The 15,184-nt window shown below is 40.1% G+C and overlaps 1 protein-coding gene across 1 annotated transcript in view; it reads left to right on the top strand.

Annotated features, from left to right (window-relative positions):
- The window catches only part of pou6f2 (POU class 6 homeobox 2), a gene marked incomplete at its 3' end in the record, with an annotated part of 73,541 nt that extends 61,196 nt beyond the window's left edge, over positions 1-12,345 (top strand). The window contains exons 7-10 of the mRNA XM_083935746.1: positions 611-820; positions 2,546-2,699; positions 6,402-6,570; positions 11,838-12,345. Coding sequence (XP_083791872.1) covers positions 611-820; positions 2,546-2,699; positions 6,402-6,570; positions 11,838-12,345 — 1,041 coding nt within the window. The remainder of the gene's footprint in view (positions 1-610; positions 821-2,545; positions 2,700-6,401; positions 6,571-11,837) is intronic.
- Positions 12,346-15,184: the final 2,839 nt, after the last annotated feature.

The following is a 15,184-nucleotide window of genomic DNA, read 5'->3' as shown; positions in this document are numbered from 1 at the left end:
TCTCCCTCTTATTGTTTCTTTTCTTGCTCTTTCTATCCACTTCTTCCTTTCTGCCAGTGTGTGAGAGAGAGGGTGAAATGGAGGTTTCTCTCTCTCAGCAGCCTTACTCCTTCTAACCAGAGACAGACAAAGACACTTAAGCACAAACACACTTAGACACACACAGTCACACATACGCACACTCATCCCGGTCTTGGCCTGGTGATGGATAATACAGTCAGTGGTGTGCACCATCACACACACAGGTATTCAGCGCTGACCTTTGCAGTGTGCTCCCAGCAGTCTGCTTTGGCCTCACTTGCTCCAGCCTGTAAAACCACCTCAGTGACAGATGATCAGTGGACACTGGTGCATGTTTCTCCCTCAAAATCACACACAGTGTTGAGGTTAATCAGTGCACTTGGTGTTTGAGTCAGTATTCAAACACCAAGTGCACTGATTAACCTCAACACTGCTAAATGTCCGGCTCATGTTTTTTGCAAAAAGTCAAAAAAGACTCAGCGGGCAGAGACCATTAAGATTGAGATGTCCTGTAGTGTTTACCCTGTCTGCTCCATCTTCTTTTTAAAACGGCCCAGCTGATTTCGTCTCCTCTCTACCCCCTTTGTAGATAATTGGAACAATCCCACTGATGCCCAACTCTGCAGGACCCTCCAGCCAATCAGGGGGTGGCAACCCAGCACTGCAGGTACAGCCAATTACACCTCAGCTTCTGACCAACGCTCAAGGCCAGATCATCGCCACGGTGATCGGCAGTCAGATCCTGCCTGTCATCAACACCCAGGGAATCACGCTGTCACCAATCAAGCCTGGACAGCAGGTAACATACACTCTGATGCTCGAACACACACATAGACGAAGATTTCTCTTAGAGCTGTTTATTCTTTACTTAAACTGCTGTTACAACAATGATCACAAGCTGACTTTAAAACTGTTGAATGAGCAACACCTAGTGGAGTCAAACCAGAGCTCTGTTGTTTATTCATGAAAACATTATTCCAGCACTGCTGTTCAAGTCTGCCTTATGCTAAACACCTAATATTTTCCTTGCTTCAACACTCATAAACTCCCATTTGCAGCATTCCACTTGGAAAATTGTAGGTTTTGGTACAATTATTCACAATGTGTGTGTTTGGAGCGCACTTGTCAGCCAACCTTTCAGACTCTCTGGGAGCCTGCTGCACCCCTGCAGAGCCCAGACACACACAAAAAAAAACACAAAAAAACAAAACAAAGACAATTTTCATCACCCCACTTAAAACTCAAACCTCTCCCTCCTTCCTTCATTGGCTCTTTCCCTCCTTCCTCAATCACACCCTTGTGATTTGTCCTCTCTGACCCGAATGACAAGTGTTTTGTTTTGATTTAAAGGAAGGTGCATAAAACACACAAGTTTCTTCTTTTTTTGTGTTTGAGTTCATACTGTTAAGTGTAGAAACTCTCAGACATTTTCTCCTGCCAACTTGAAGATCTAAACAACTGCGCGGAGTCAGATGCATGCACACAACAATGAAAACATTATTGACTTGATAATGACGATGTCAGCGCAGAATTACAGGGTAAAAGTTCACATTGAAGGCCTTTACAGTGCCGTATGGATGAACTCTCCGCAGATGGACATCTAATTGTGGCTCCCCGAAGCTCAAGATCATACTCTTGAATGAATTAATGCTTTTCTAATAATGTTTATGCTTTTGTCTCCACTTCAAAGCCCACATGTACACATTGTTCCACGGGCATAATTTACGGTTGTCAAAGCCTGCAGTCTAGAATATTTCCAGTGAAGCTAGATAATTCTCCGTGCCTGTCAACACTCCTGACAGTGTGTGCATTGCTGTTGACACCCTCCACCATCCAAACAAACACATGCCACAGAGAAAATAATTAATAGCAAAGAAGGAGAGGCCTAGCTTATGGCGGAGACAGCTTTTCGCTTTAAAAGTGACGATGTACCATCTTGATCTTGTAAAAGCAATTCAAATGTGCATAAAACATGAAAATACATCGATTTTTCGCCATCAGAGCACATAGTTTGTGGATCATTTATTATGTTTGATATGGGGACTGCTGTGTCCACATGTTCATATTTCAGATTCAGGCTGCCATTATTAGCATCCTCGCAGGTCTGATGACAAGAGAGGAGACTCTAATTGTCGTGAACAGTTTCCCCTTTTTCTGCAGAGAGTGTTTGTAAAGCCGTGGAATACCTGAGTTGACTCTCACTGTCTGCTGCAATAGTAAACTGCTGTAGTCTATTGAGCAGACTATTGACACTGTATTCTGCTCTGTCAGTTTTAATATCATAGGCCGTGATTAACATCTATTAACCATCAGGAACAAATTAAGTCTTGTTATATTCTAAGTGGCAAATGTAATAGCTGTTGATTGGTTGATTAGATTTAATAACATAGCCCAATCTTCATAATGACATGCTTACTGTGAATTATGATTATTGGGACGATGTGGGTGAGGGAATAATAGATATTTCCCTGTACTGCCTGCTGTCAATATATTATAACAGCACTGTTTGTGTGTGTGTGTTCAGCTGCCTCAGGCTCAGCAGGGTCAGACAGTCCCCGCATCGTCTCAGCCCAACCTGCTCCACATGCCCCACAGACAGAGTCCTCTCCACCAGGCCTCTTCCTCCTCCTCCACCTCCTCCTCTTCCTCGGCTCTCAGCGTGGGGCAGCTGGTCAGCAGTAAGTGTCCAACACAGCTCACAAAAACACAATACGGAAGAAGTCTCTTGTTTGTACCACTGACTCTTGTGCCAAATCATATGACAGTGAATGTGATATAAAGGTTACTCAAATTACAACAAAACATATTCTCTCACATCTAGTAGTGCATGCCATGCAGTCTCAAACCTATTTGTTTCTACCGAAGAGCTAAATCTTTTAAAATTGGTCAAAAATATATATTTTAATTTTTTTAAAAGGCTAAATAATCTCCTAAAACAGCTGGGCACTGTACCTTTAAACAAATACTGTACCTACAGGAAAAAGTAGTGCATTTGTTGGGCACTATTTTCAGCTGCAGAGTAATACATATTTGGTTCTCGAGTAAATATTTATAGCAGCAAGATGGTGTGTGTGGAATTAACCCAAAATAAACTACAGTGTGTGTGTGTGTGTGTGTGTGTGTGTGTGTGTGTGTGTGTGTGTGTGTGTGTGTGTGTGTGTGTGTGTGTGTGTGTGTGTGTGTGTGTGTGTGTGTGTGTGTGTGTGTGTGTGTGTGTGTGTGTGTGTGTGTGTGTGTGTGTGTGTGTGTGTGAACTAACAGTTTGCTCAGATCAACAATGTTTTCATGTGTTTTAATCGTTTTTGAGCATCAGTGGAGTGTGGTATGGTACAGAGGAATACAATGTAGGAGTAGCTCAGTGTTAGTTGGGTCAATTCATTGATGGTTTTGTTTTTTTTATTTTTTAATATTGTTGACAATAAACAGTGTGTCTAATGTCACCAGACTCACTCTTTAAAGCTCAAAATTTAAATCAGGTGACATATTTCTTGGTCTAGATAAAACAAATCGTGATATTTATAGAAAATTCTTGGAATAAGACATTTCTTTATTGGAAACTGGTTCAAATATTCTCACTGCTTGAGAATGAGTTAATCTTGATATAAATTATATTTATTATTCGGTTATTTAAAATACCTTGGACAATCAAATATAGACAGGAATGACACAATAAACTGGACGTTTTTGCACTAAGCTAATTTCCAATGAATAGATCCCTATAATCCCTGTAATAGATCCCCAGTCCCTATGAAAACTGCTGACATGTTTTGTGGGTGAGTAACAGGGACACAGTCTCTGGAAAGTATAGGCTTTTTTTTAAGGTTCTGAGTACAAACTTACCTTTGTTGTATTAAGGTGGAGGCGAAAATCTCAAAACTTCACTAAATAAAACCCAAACTCTCTGCATGACTATAATTCGATACAGTATCTACATTACTCTGAGTGGACAGTTTTTGACTGATCCCCGCGTCCTTCATGATTGTTTTATTATTTCCTGACTGTCAGTTCTGTGGTTTATTAGACGATCCAAAGCAGCGTGTGTTATGTTTAATGAACATAAGTTTCACTCTGCCGATGCGTGGGCCTTTGGCAGTGCCTTATAAATCACTGGACCACAGCCTGTCATCATACAGCTCTTGCCTTTAAAAACTCTGCTTTATTCAGATAAATTTGATTTGTCAGAGTTGGTTCCCCTAAACTCCATGTAAACTCATTTCAAAGGCAGCTACAATGCCCCTGAATTTAATAAAAAAAATTGCCATTGATCAACTTGTTGTAGACACCGTGTTTAGTTTGTGTTTACTTGTATCTTGGAAAATATCTCATTTTTGAGTCTACACAAAATCGTTGCGGCCCAGTTCTGCGGTAAATAGAATTAATGCTTTATGCTGAGTACGAGCCATATCACTTCCTCTCAATATCACTTACAGCAGACATACACAAAGGAAAATCCCATGACAGAATCAGAGTCGTCCGCCGAGGAGAGAAGATGAAATGTCATTTCAGCATTTCGCTGGCCACAAACAAAGTGCCAGAAACCGATTAAAACGCTGAGAATGTCTGTTACTGTTATTTAAAAATAATCAGATGGCAAATGTCAATCAGAAAGAAGAACGTCAACAATATTTTTATTTTCTCTTTATATTCATAAAGAGAAAGTCAGCTGAGCGTGCAAACTATTTTCTAGCCACACACAACATCACTTGTACCCCATTTGCTAACTAATTTGCATCTTGATATCTGATCCCAGCGTGGTCAGAACTGATTATGATTCATAATGAGAATGCTTATTGATTCCAGGTGTAGATGCAGACATATTGTATTCAGATACATGATAATAGCAGGTGTAAAAAAGGTCTGAAACAGCACTTTTACAGAGCTTGACTTACTCACTTTTCTTAGTCACATTTTCTAACTCTTCAAACTACTTGACTGCTGGTTCTCAGCTCGTGGCTCACAACCACAAACTCCACCATCAGTTAATCAAGTTCAGGCTGAATATGACCATTTCAACAAAAGAAAAACAGTTATGCAACTTAATGGGAGGACAGACGGAGACAAAAGCTTGACTTCATTGTGTGCCTGGCACATAATAGCATGAGTCTTCCCTGTAATTTATGAAGGTGTTTTTTTATTTTTCTATTTTTTATTTTCAGCAGATAAATTGAGTGCTGAAGCTGTTATTGTCCTGTTGTAATTGTCAAGCTTATTAGCGTGTTACTGCTGTGAAGAAAAGGCCCAGAAATTGATTCTCTACATTGTTTCAGTTGGTTTTTATTTATTTACTTTTGCTGTTTGTGTTGTGAAAGCTTCACCCCGCCTTTCATTAGAGTTTAAATCTTAAATTGTGTTTGGGTTCTGACTTCATGTCTAAAGACAAATATGGATCCAGAGGCTAGAGCGCTACCATTAGTCTTTCGAACCACTGAGTAAATAGACTCTGTTGGGAATGATGCTCATCAATGTGGAGATGATGGGACCCGAAGCTGTGAGTGCTCCTCCCTCCCATTTAGTCGGCTCGGAGTCTCCCGTCCCTCATCTTCCAAGTGTTCACACGTCTGGAGCACGCCGCATATAGTACACGTCACTTATGAGGCACAACGAGATGGCAGCCCCATAGATTTTTTGCTTAAATACGCTTGGAGGATTCCTTTAATAATTCATTGATAATGACCAAGATGAATAATTCAGAGGCACAAACTTTGCTTTAGTAAGCAGGATGCCAGGGCACCTGACATTGATGTACAATGTGAAATCACTTTTTATTAGCAGGGAAATTCTTCAACATGCTTCGGTGAAGTTTTTCAAATCTGCTCAAACGGGAAGATTCACAAATAGCATCTCTTTGTATACAGATTTTTGAGCTGGCAATCGTTTGTGCATGTCGTTCTGTGGAGGTTTTGAAGGCCTGGACTGTCTTCACAAAGGGTCAAATAGATGAAATGTCTGTATACATTCTTTAATGCTTATGTGAGAGTGCATGTGTATTGATACACAGAGAAAAACACCTACAGTATCTACAGTATCTGCTTAAGATCTGCCCATCTATTGAATTATCCCGCTCTGTGTTGTGGCTGTGTCCATATGCTTTTGTATGTGGGATTAAAGATTTACACTTGTAAGTCAGAGCCATGACACGCCTGCATTCACACCTCAGATGAATTTATTCTCCCAAACATCCCTCAGATACATGTAGTTTACAGCAGAAGGCCAGGGAGAAATAATAAGTTGTGACCCAGAGCTGCACTATTTTTTATTTAGTTGTTTAGAGACGATCATGCTCACATATGTCTGGATGTTTGCTTCATTCACTCTGTAAATGAGGTAAGCAATAGAGGAGCAGAGGGCTAATAAAATGAGATGTGTGTGTTGTATTGTAGACCCGCAGACCGCCCCCAGCGAGGTGGACGGGGTCAACCTGGAGGAGATTCGTGAATTTGCCAAAGCATTCAAGATCCGCCGGTTGTCCCTGGGCCTGACACAGACTCAGGTGGGCCAGGCACTCAGTGCCGCCGAGGGGCCGGCGTACAGCCAGTCTGCCATCTGCAGGTAAGAACAAACAAAGAGGGGAAAAGTCGAACAATAAATGCTGCATTATTTCCAATCAATATGTCCTAATTCTGTCAAAGCCGTGCAGCCTCACTGAGTTGTCTTGTGCTGATAACTGCCATCTATTTTTCATTCTGTCTTTCAACAGACATTATTAAGATATTAAAATACATAATTGACTATCATCACCCTGACAAAGAAGCTCTCATATCTGTACTCACCCTCCTTTCACTCCTTTCCCTTTTACCCACTGACATGACAGCCGCGCGTTACTTATGCAAAATACATACACAAGTATTACACGAAGCACTTAAAGCATTTAATAATTACTAAGGCTCGAACACCGGCTGCTCCGCCTGAACATGAGAGATCTTGACGGCAATGATCTGTTAATAAGATTGCCATGTTTTACCGCTGCCACCAGGACAGTTTAGTCTTAAATGGTGCGTTATATATTCATGAGACAATCAGACAATGAGTGTTTCATCCCTCCTGTTTTTCCACTTGACTAACGTTTAGCATAAAGATGCTGCATGAGCCACATCACCCTTTCAAGTCAGAATAATTGGGCTACATCAAATATGATTTCTTCCAAAAAGTAAAATATATTATTCACCAATGCAAAAAAAATCTGATTAATTAAAACGTTTTAAATGGAAGTTAATTTCAAATGTTTTTTCTAAAAATCTCATTAAAGGATGTTTATTTTTTGACAACTTTTCTTTGTCAAGAACACACATCCGCTTCTGACAAGTACTCCCCTCCCCTTTCAGTGCTTATTCCTGTATTAATTTTAATGTCCTCCGCGTGTGCTTTGCTGATGACCTGTACTGTTTATGTGACACGGTGCTGCCACGCACTTTTAAAAATTTCATCACATCAACATCAAACAGCCGATAAAATGTGAAACAGTACAGGGGCCGGGGTTCTTATGAGGCCCAGCCATCTCTGACTAATGTTCAAAGTCTTGAAATCACACATGAAATATTTACAGCCAGGCATAATTCAAATATTTATAACATACATTAAAAGCCATTAGCTTCAAAAATAAACACTCTGCGGGCTGCTATTCATGCCGTTAAGAAAAAAAATTTGTTTGTATGACATTGGACATGACATCTTGATGTTTTAAGTATAGAGGAAAACTTCACATGCTTTAGTTTAGTTAACATCAACACAGACATGAAGTTTGAGGAGAAACGGGACGTCACGGTAGCTCTGGGGCTCCGGCTCTGAACCCAGAGAGAGAACAGACACTGACAGATGTTTCCGTCTTGTCTCCTTTCATTGCTCAGTATGTTTCCAAGCACTTTATTAGTTTATCTAAACAGGCACAGGCATTACAAACCTGCATCATCCAACCAAAAGTGTGTCAGTCAAATTTGGCTTGGTTTAAACACATTTCTAATTATACCATTTAAGATAGAAAACTGTGATAACTTGCCTTAATTAGTGTTTTCACTGACCCGCTTATTAAAGACAATATCAGATGCTTTGTTGCCATTGCATGTTAAACACAATAATCCACTCCACATAGCTGCAATTGTTAATGTTTAAAAAAGGAAATATATTTATGTGCAATATAAACGATTATAGTCATAAACTGTACTGTACATACATGGCACATACAATTGTAAATAAATACATGTATAGTTATTATTTATATATTTATTTGATTTATTTTGGCAGCTCCACTTCGTATTCCAATCCCTGTCATTAAAACTTCATAGAAAATATGAAAGTTTAAGCTGGAAACGTTTGAAATCAAACTGTTTTCTGCATTTTAAAGATACAGAGATTGACAGTTAGGTATACAGTATCTTTTATATTCAGATTCAATGGTATATAGTATTATACTAGATAATAATACATATATATATATATATATATATATTTATATACAGCAGGTAAAGCAACATCTTGACTTCAAAGTTATTTTGATATCGCCATAAAACAGTCCTGTTCAGTGACTTACAGCATTTCCCACAAGTGCTGATAGGTTAGATAGCACATTATAAACTGTTTGGCAAAATCAAAAAAATCATATATATGGCTGTATATATCGTTATATCACACATGTCTCCCTGACGATCTTCAATAAATGTCTATAAACATGGTTGTCAGGGGCAGCAGGGTAAACCAGACGTCCCTCTCCCGGCAAAGTTTTCCAGTTTTTCCTTTGGATCCCCAAAGCGTTCCAAGGCCTCATGAGAGATATAATCTCTCCAGCGTGTTGTGAGTCTACCCCAGGGCCTCTTACCGGTTGGACGCGCCCAGAAAAAGTTCTATAAACAGAAAACGTTTTTTCACCAATCAACAATCAAGCGTCTCAAATTGGTCATACTGCCCATTCATCAGAAAATAATAGTTATTGTTGTGGAGGTAAATCTTTTCATTTTGGTAATATGGGTCGTCTAGCCCTGATTTTCAGCAAATAACTCTCAAAGACTCAGGCCTAAACATACAGCACATCTAAACAGGCTCCTGAAGTACTTTTAAGAAGAAAGGCTGGAGGTGCATTCAGGGCCATTTCTCCCTCGTGCTGATGCACTAGAAGAGTGAGTGCATACCCCGGTTGAGCAGCTCTCAACTCATTTTAGTATCTGCAGTTCCTGTTGATCCATGAAATGTCCTGTCTCTGGTGACTCCTCATATTAACTAATGTATTCCCCGCAGTACGGAGCCCTCCTCTTTTCACTGTTTAGGAGGAGGTTATAAATAATACCGCCGGTTGACAAGGGGGAATGCACCAACGAGTCGTAGCAGCAGAGGAAGTTCATGCACGCATGGTCATCTCTCCCTCACCGTCGTTGTCTGCAGCAGCTCACCTCACCATTAAAAATGTCTTGTGTGCATTGTTTGTTCCACAGAGAGCCGAGTAGATCTCTGCTGTCCCTCCGTCAGAGCTGCTGTCAGCTCAGGAGCTGTTTTACTAAAAGCATTCACTCATGTTTGTCCCAGAAACACGTTAGTTTACTCATGTGCGCTTTTTTATTTAATATGTGGAAATCAGATCTTAGAGAACATCTAATATATGAATCTCTATTTGTCTGCGCTCAAATTTGAGGGTAGTTAGTTACTTAACCTTTATTTATTCTGGAAATTAGCAACAAAGACCTGAGAGTACATCCTGGTGGATCCAAGGTCCCTGGTTTGAGTCCCGGGGGACCTTTTTCTGTGTTTACACCACGTGGTACGGCTCAACTCCACTCACTTTAGGTACCAGGCCCATTTTGGTGTTCACTGCAGGTAGTTCACGCAGCATTCTCAGCTGATCATTATAGAGCGGCCACACTAATCTGCCGAGATATTAACTTCATCGGGACACTCACAATGGAACTGCCATTTTTAAAATCTGAGTGTATAGTGGCCCTTTTGACGCCAGCTCAGCTATTTAAAAATGGCAGGTTTGTTCAGGAGTATCTCTGTCCAATCAGGGTTCTGCAGTGATTAAACTCCACCTTCTAGTATTGACTCCAAACGCTTGGACTTCCACTTGGTGCTACCAAAAAAACATATAGATAATATCCATAACTTTTGCTGATGGAAAAGCAAAAAACAGAGAGGAGAGTTGAGTGGAGCGGAGTCCTATCATGCAGAGGAAACACGGCATATGTTTACATCCCTCTTCTCCTTCATTTCCAGTCATCTCTATGCTGATAATGTTAAAAGAAAATCCAGAAAAATACTTAAAAAAGACAGAGAGAGAGAGAAAGAGAGAGAGAGAGAAAGAGAGAGAGAGAGAGAGAGAGAGAGAGAGAGAGCGAGAGAGAGAGAGAGAGAGAGAGAGAGAGAGCTGAGAACAAATTGCAAATATACAAGATCCCCTAGGTCACAACAGGACAACTTAGTCACACAAAACAAGAATCTCACACACCATTTCATAAAGCAGTCCTGATGATCCCGAGTAACTGTCCTTCATTTGTGTCTAACCGAACATTTATCACATATCATCCCCATCTCTCTTCCTGTGTTTCCTGTCAAAAAAAACAAAGACAAAAATGGCAGTAAAACGCACAATAAACCCCAAACAACAACTCAAATCTAGTCAGTCGGATCAGCCAGCATCACTTCGACTTGAAAACATTTTCGGCCCTGTACTGAAACTTTATCTGCAAGTATTAACTGAGGCGTTCAATCATCTTTGGTTTCATCGAAGTTAAAACAGCAGTTTTATTTTCCAACAACTTAACCACCGGGCCGACTCTACTCTTGTCCGCTGACCGCCTCGTTAAGTGCGCCCCGATCGATCTGAATAAGCGAGCGGTTGAAACAAAATCAGAGTACACTTGAGCATCCTAATAGTAACCCACATATTAATTAGTGAGTCATAGTTAAAGATTAGAAAAGGTTGCAGTTTCATTTTCAGGATATGGAAAATAACAGTAGATTATTATTCCCAACGCATTATAATGTTTATTATTTGTTGCCATGAAAGCAATAAAGGGAAGATAAAGTGCTGACTCACTAAATAGCATAAACATAACAGACATAAGAGGAATCATTTCACTGTCACACGTTCAACCCTCACCTTCGTCATATCTTATTCTAATACCATTTACAGTATCTGTTCATGCACCTGAAGGTCATTGAGCCACCAACCAGCAGTGTTTTTATAAAAAGCTTCACCCTCCAGTGCACGTGGAGTCAGAATTACGTGTCCTGCCGCCCTAAAGATGCAGGAACCTTCAGGGTTAGAGTGCAAATGTATTCTTATTCAATATAAAATGAGACGTTGTAAGAGGATGAAAGAAAGTTTGAAAAATGTATTAAATGTACATTTTGATTAATAATTCAAGCTCTTCTTGTAAATAAATGATGGTGCCGTATTTAACTGCATGCATTAGTGGATTTTTTTGTTTTTTTTATCACTTGAGGAAGAGAAATGGAATATTTTGGAGTAATTCCTGTTTTTGTTTTTTGTTGATCTAAGAGAATCTTGAAGTACAGTATTTAGTTAGATGTTTTGTATGTTTTTGGTTCAAATGGACCTGACTTTAGTCATTGGCTATATCTCCTTGCTCCACTATTGCCAATTTGGGACAGAGGCCCAGCCTCCTCCAGAAAAAAGCACACTACTGGCAACCGTCACCTCCAGCTGCTGCAGCTGAGGTGTTTGGAGGTGCAGAATATAGGAGTTTGGCTCGGATGTGTACCTGGATGTTAGTCCCTGTGGCATTCTGGTTGAGGAGACTAAAAGGCAGGCAGCTTATCCCTTGTTCTGGCAGGGCACCTAAGTAAGATTCTTTTTTCTCGATTCTCCCCAGACACACCATCCTGAGAAGCCACTTTTTCCTACCACAGGAAGCCCAAGAGAACACTATAGGTAGCAGTCTGACAGGCAAACTGAACCCTGGCCTTTTATATCCTGCCAGGTTTGAGAAGTTGGACATCACCCCTAAAAGCGCCCAGAAGATTAAGCCCGTTCTGGAGCGCTGGATGGCCGAGGCTGAAGCCCGCCACCGATCCGGCATGCAGAACCTGACTGAGTTTATCGGCAGCGAGCCTTCCAAAAAACGCAAGCGGAGGACCTCTTTCACCCCGCAGGCGCTCGAGATCCTCAACAGCCACTTTGAGAAGAACACACACCCCTCCGGACAAGAAATGACGGAAATAGCGGAGAAACTGAACTATGACAGGGAGGTGGTGCGTGTCTGGTTCTGCAACAAGAGGCAAGCCTTGAAAAACACAATAAAGCGTTTGAAACAGCCCGAGCTCGGCCCGGCTGCACCGATGGACCCTCTCACTGATTCTCTAGAGGAGCTCCCGAAATGAAGCTGTGGAGTGGAAAAGTGGCAGCCGTTAAAAACAACAGAAGGTGGATGAACTCGTCTTGAAACGAGGACTGAAAAATGTTCCCAAGTCACCTGGATGGACAGTCATGAGCGAACAAAAACTATGTGTTGTCAGTGTGATTACCACAGCTATGTAAATGACCTTGGCGAAACCAAAAACATGAAAAAAGAGATTAATTATGTAAAAACATACGGTGTGCTGTTTCAAAGAGTTTTAGATTCTGGCCTTACAGACCAGACTACCGCCCAAATTTTGGTTCCCACGAGGAGGGATTTAGTAAAGAGATCATACCAAATCAAAACACTATTTACCAAAGTCTGTTGCATCTGAGTACTAAGAATAATTTTGTAATGTAAATGTGCTCTAAATTTCTACATTTGTACTGGCAAATCTAAGCTATATGTGTGAGGTTGAGTATACATTTTATCTTCGTCTCGCTTCCTTTTTTCTTCATTGTTTGTATGTAAATATCTGAGAAAAGAAAAAACCAATGCCGTCTTTACGAATTGAAATCACACTGATAAAAGTTTCTCTTTTGGACAAAAAAAATGTACCTTTGCTGTTGAACAATTGCATAATAATGTTGTTTGCCTCTGATTTGTGTTTCATCTGCAAATATTTTCAGTCACAGTGTAACTTTGTACAACTTTTACAGGTATTTATTAAGAATCTCATGAGATTGTTTCAGAGGACGAACGTAAACCAAGGACTTTGACGCGATGATGATGATGATGATGATGATGGTGATGATGATGATGATGATGAAGGGTTTCAGTGTCCGTCAAGTCTACTGCAGCTTTGTTTTGAGCTAGTGTGTCATTCTGTTGCCAAAGCCTGATAGCCAAAGAACACATACATTTCAGCTCAAGGACTGGTGAAGACTTTACCTTTTTATTTAGTTGTTCCGACGGCTTTTTCCCCCTTTTTCTAAAGTGTTTTACTCTGTGGGTCAACTTTAACAAAACAAAACTAAAAAAAAAACACTACCATGTCAAACAGCTGCAAGTTTCCACTGTAATAATTTATCACTGCAAGGTAGAAAATATATTTTCTTTCAAGTAATTTGCTTCTGCATGCTTCAACTCCAACCACAGGTGGGGTCATTTACAGCCTCGGCTAAGATACATTTCACCAGGCATCCAGTTAATTAACAATATTACCTGCATTTTGCTGAAAAATAACATATTATTTTACATGATAAACCCTTAAATTATCCCCTTAAACTAAATAAACATGCGGTTGAAGCCTGTTTGTTGCCACTGACCAAACTACTGAGCTCATTCCAGTTCAGATGTTTTTATAACCTGAATATTTCAACTCAAATATGCTTTTTCTGCAAAGATGCAATGTTGTTTTACAGGTTTACAGATATTACAGTCAACAATTATAATGGAAATGTGAATTGTTTTTTGCACCTATGTTTTGATTTCTACTGCAGTATGATGCTTAAAAGTTGAATTTCAACAGATTCTTCTTCAAGATTTCATGTATTTGTGGTCGTTATATTGACTCTCCGTCTCTGTTCATTTGACATGGTATTATCTCGTGAAGAAATGTCCACATTCCAGGCAACAACGTCCCGACAAATATTTGGCTTTCTCAAAAAACCCTCACAGGAAAAGACAAAAAAAAAGAGGTGAATGTTGAGAATAAGTGTCACATGTCAGAAAGGGTGAACTTAATTTGAAGTGAGGCGAAATTTGATGCAATTTATTCAGGATCATGTGTCTGCCTGATATCTGTCCTTCCATGTCACATCGGTTATCTCAGTCTTTCAGTCCCCGGTGCACCGCTGTGTTCTTCTTTACTGCCTGGAAAACACACACACGCAAACACACACTTACATGTTAGAAAAACACGTGAAAAAGCTTTACATGTCTGTGTTTTAAAAGAAATAAGTGAGGTCTGCAGAAAAGGCAACTACAGACTCTTGTTTCCTTTAGTGCACAGATCTTTCACATACAATTTGTGATTATGTATTCAAGTAACTTGTCAAATGCACGTCTACAGCAATGCCTACTTCACAGTTATTATGTTTTTATTTTATTTCCACCTTTACGTTGCTTCATCCAGGCAAATCTTTGGCCGAGAAACTTACATGCCTGCATCCACCAACCAGACGACCATACGAGAAAGCAGCAGGCTCCTGCAGGTAGATTATGGATCTGTTCTGAGGCTTATCAATAAAGCTGTAACCAAAAAAAAAACATAAAAGAAGACACATGAAGGAGTTATGCCTTTGCTCAACTTTTCAATGCTGGACCAAAGCTCTATAGTTATGCACATTGTACAGAGAAATAGATTCATGATGTTGACAATCTTTAAAAACTGAGATAAAAAAAAGAATTGAAGAGTAGAAAATGTACAGTAGTTCATCCAAGGTTTACCTCAGTACTGTCCTTGTGAGAATCATACAAGCGCCATACGAGCGGCAGCAGGTCGGTAGAAAAAGACAGGTGGTTACTCTGTACTGTGTCGATGTTCACCTTCTATGTGGAGGGAGAGGCTTTTGTGTTTTATTTATGACGTGACACATGATTGTTTTATTTTCGTGAAGTGGTTTTTCCCGAAGCCACGTGTGATTCTCTGGTCATCCGATTTTTATTAGCGTTGCATTATTTCTCATCCGTTGTGACGTTCAGCTCAGTTTTCACAAACCCTTGTAGAGGAAATGGAGATTACAGTTACTGTTGCTCTTAACCCAATTAGGACGATTTGTTGTCACCTTTAAATGCTTTTGTGAAAATTTTACTAACACAAAAACACCGGTTTGATGTTTTGTTAATAGTCGAAAGAACTCGAAACCAAAGCTGAAGAG

The sequence above is a fragment of the Echiichthys vipera genome (genome assembly GCF_963691815.1).
Source record: "Echiichthys vipera genome assembly, chromosome: 21".
NCBI classification, from domain to species: domain Eukaryota; kingdom Metazoa; phylum Chordata; class Actinopteri; order Perciformes; family Trachinidae; genus Echiichthys; species Echiichthys vipera.
Note: the sequence above shows the minus strand (reverse complement) of the source record. Positions and strands in the feature narration are given on the sequence as shown.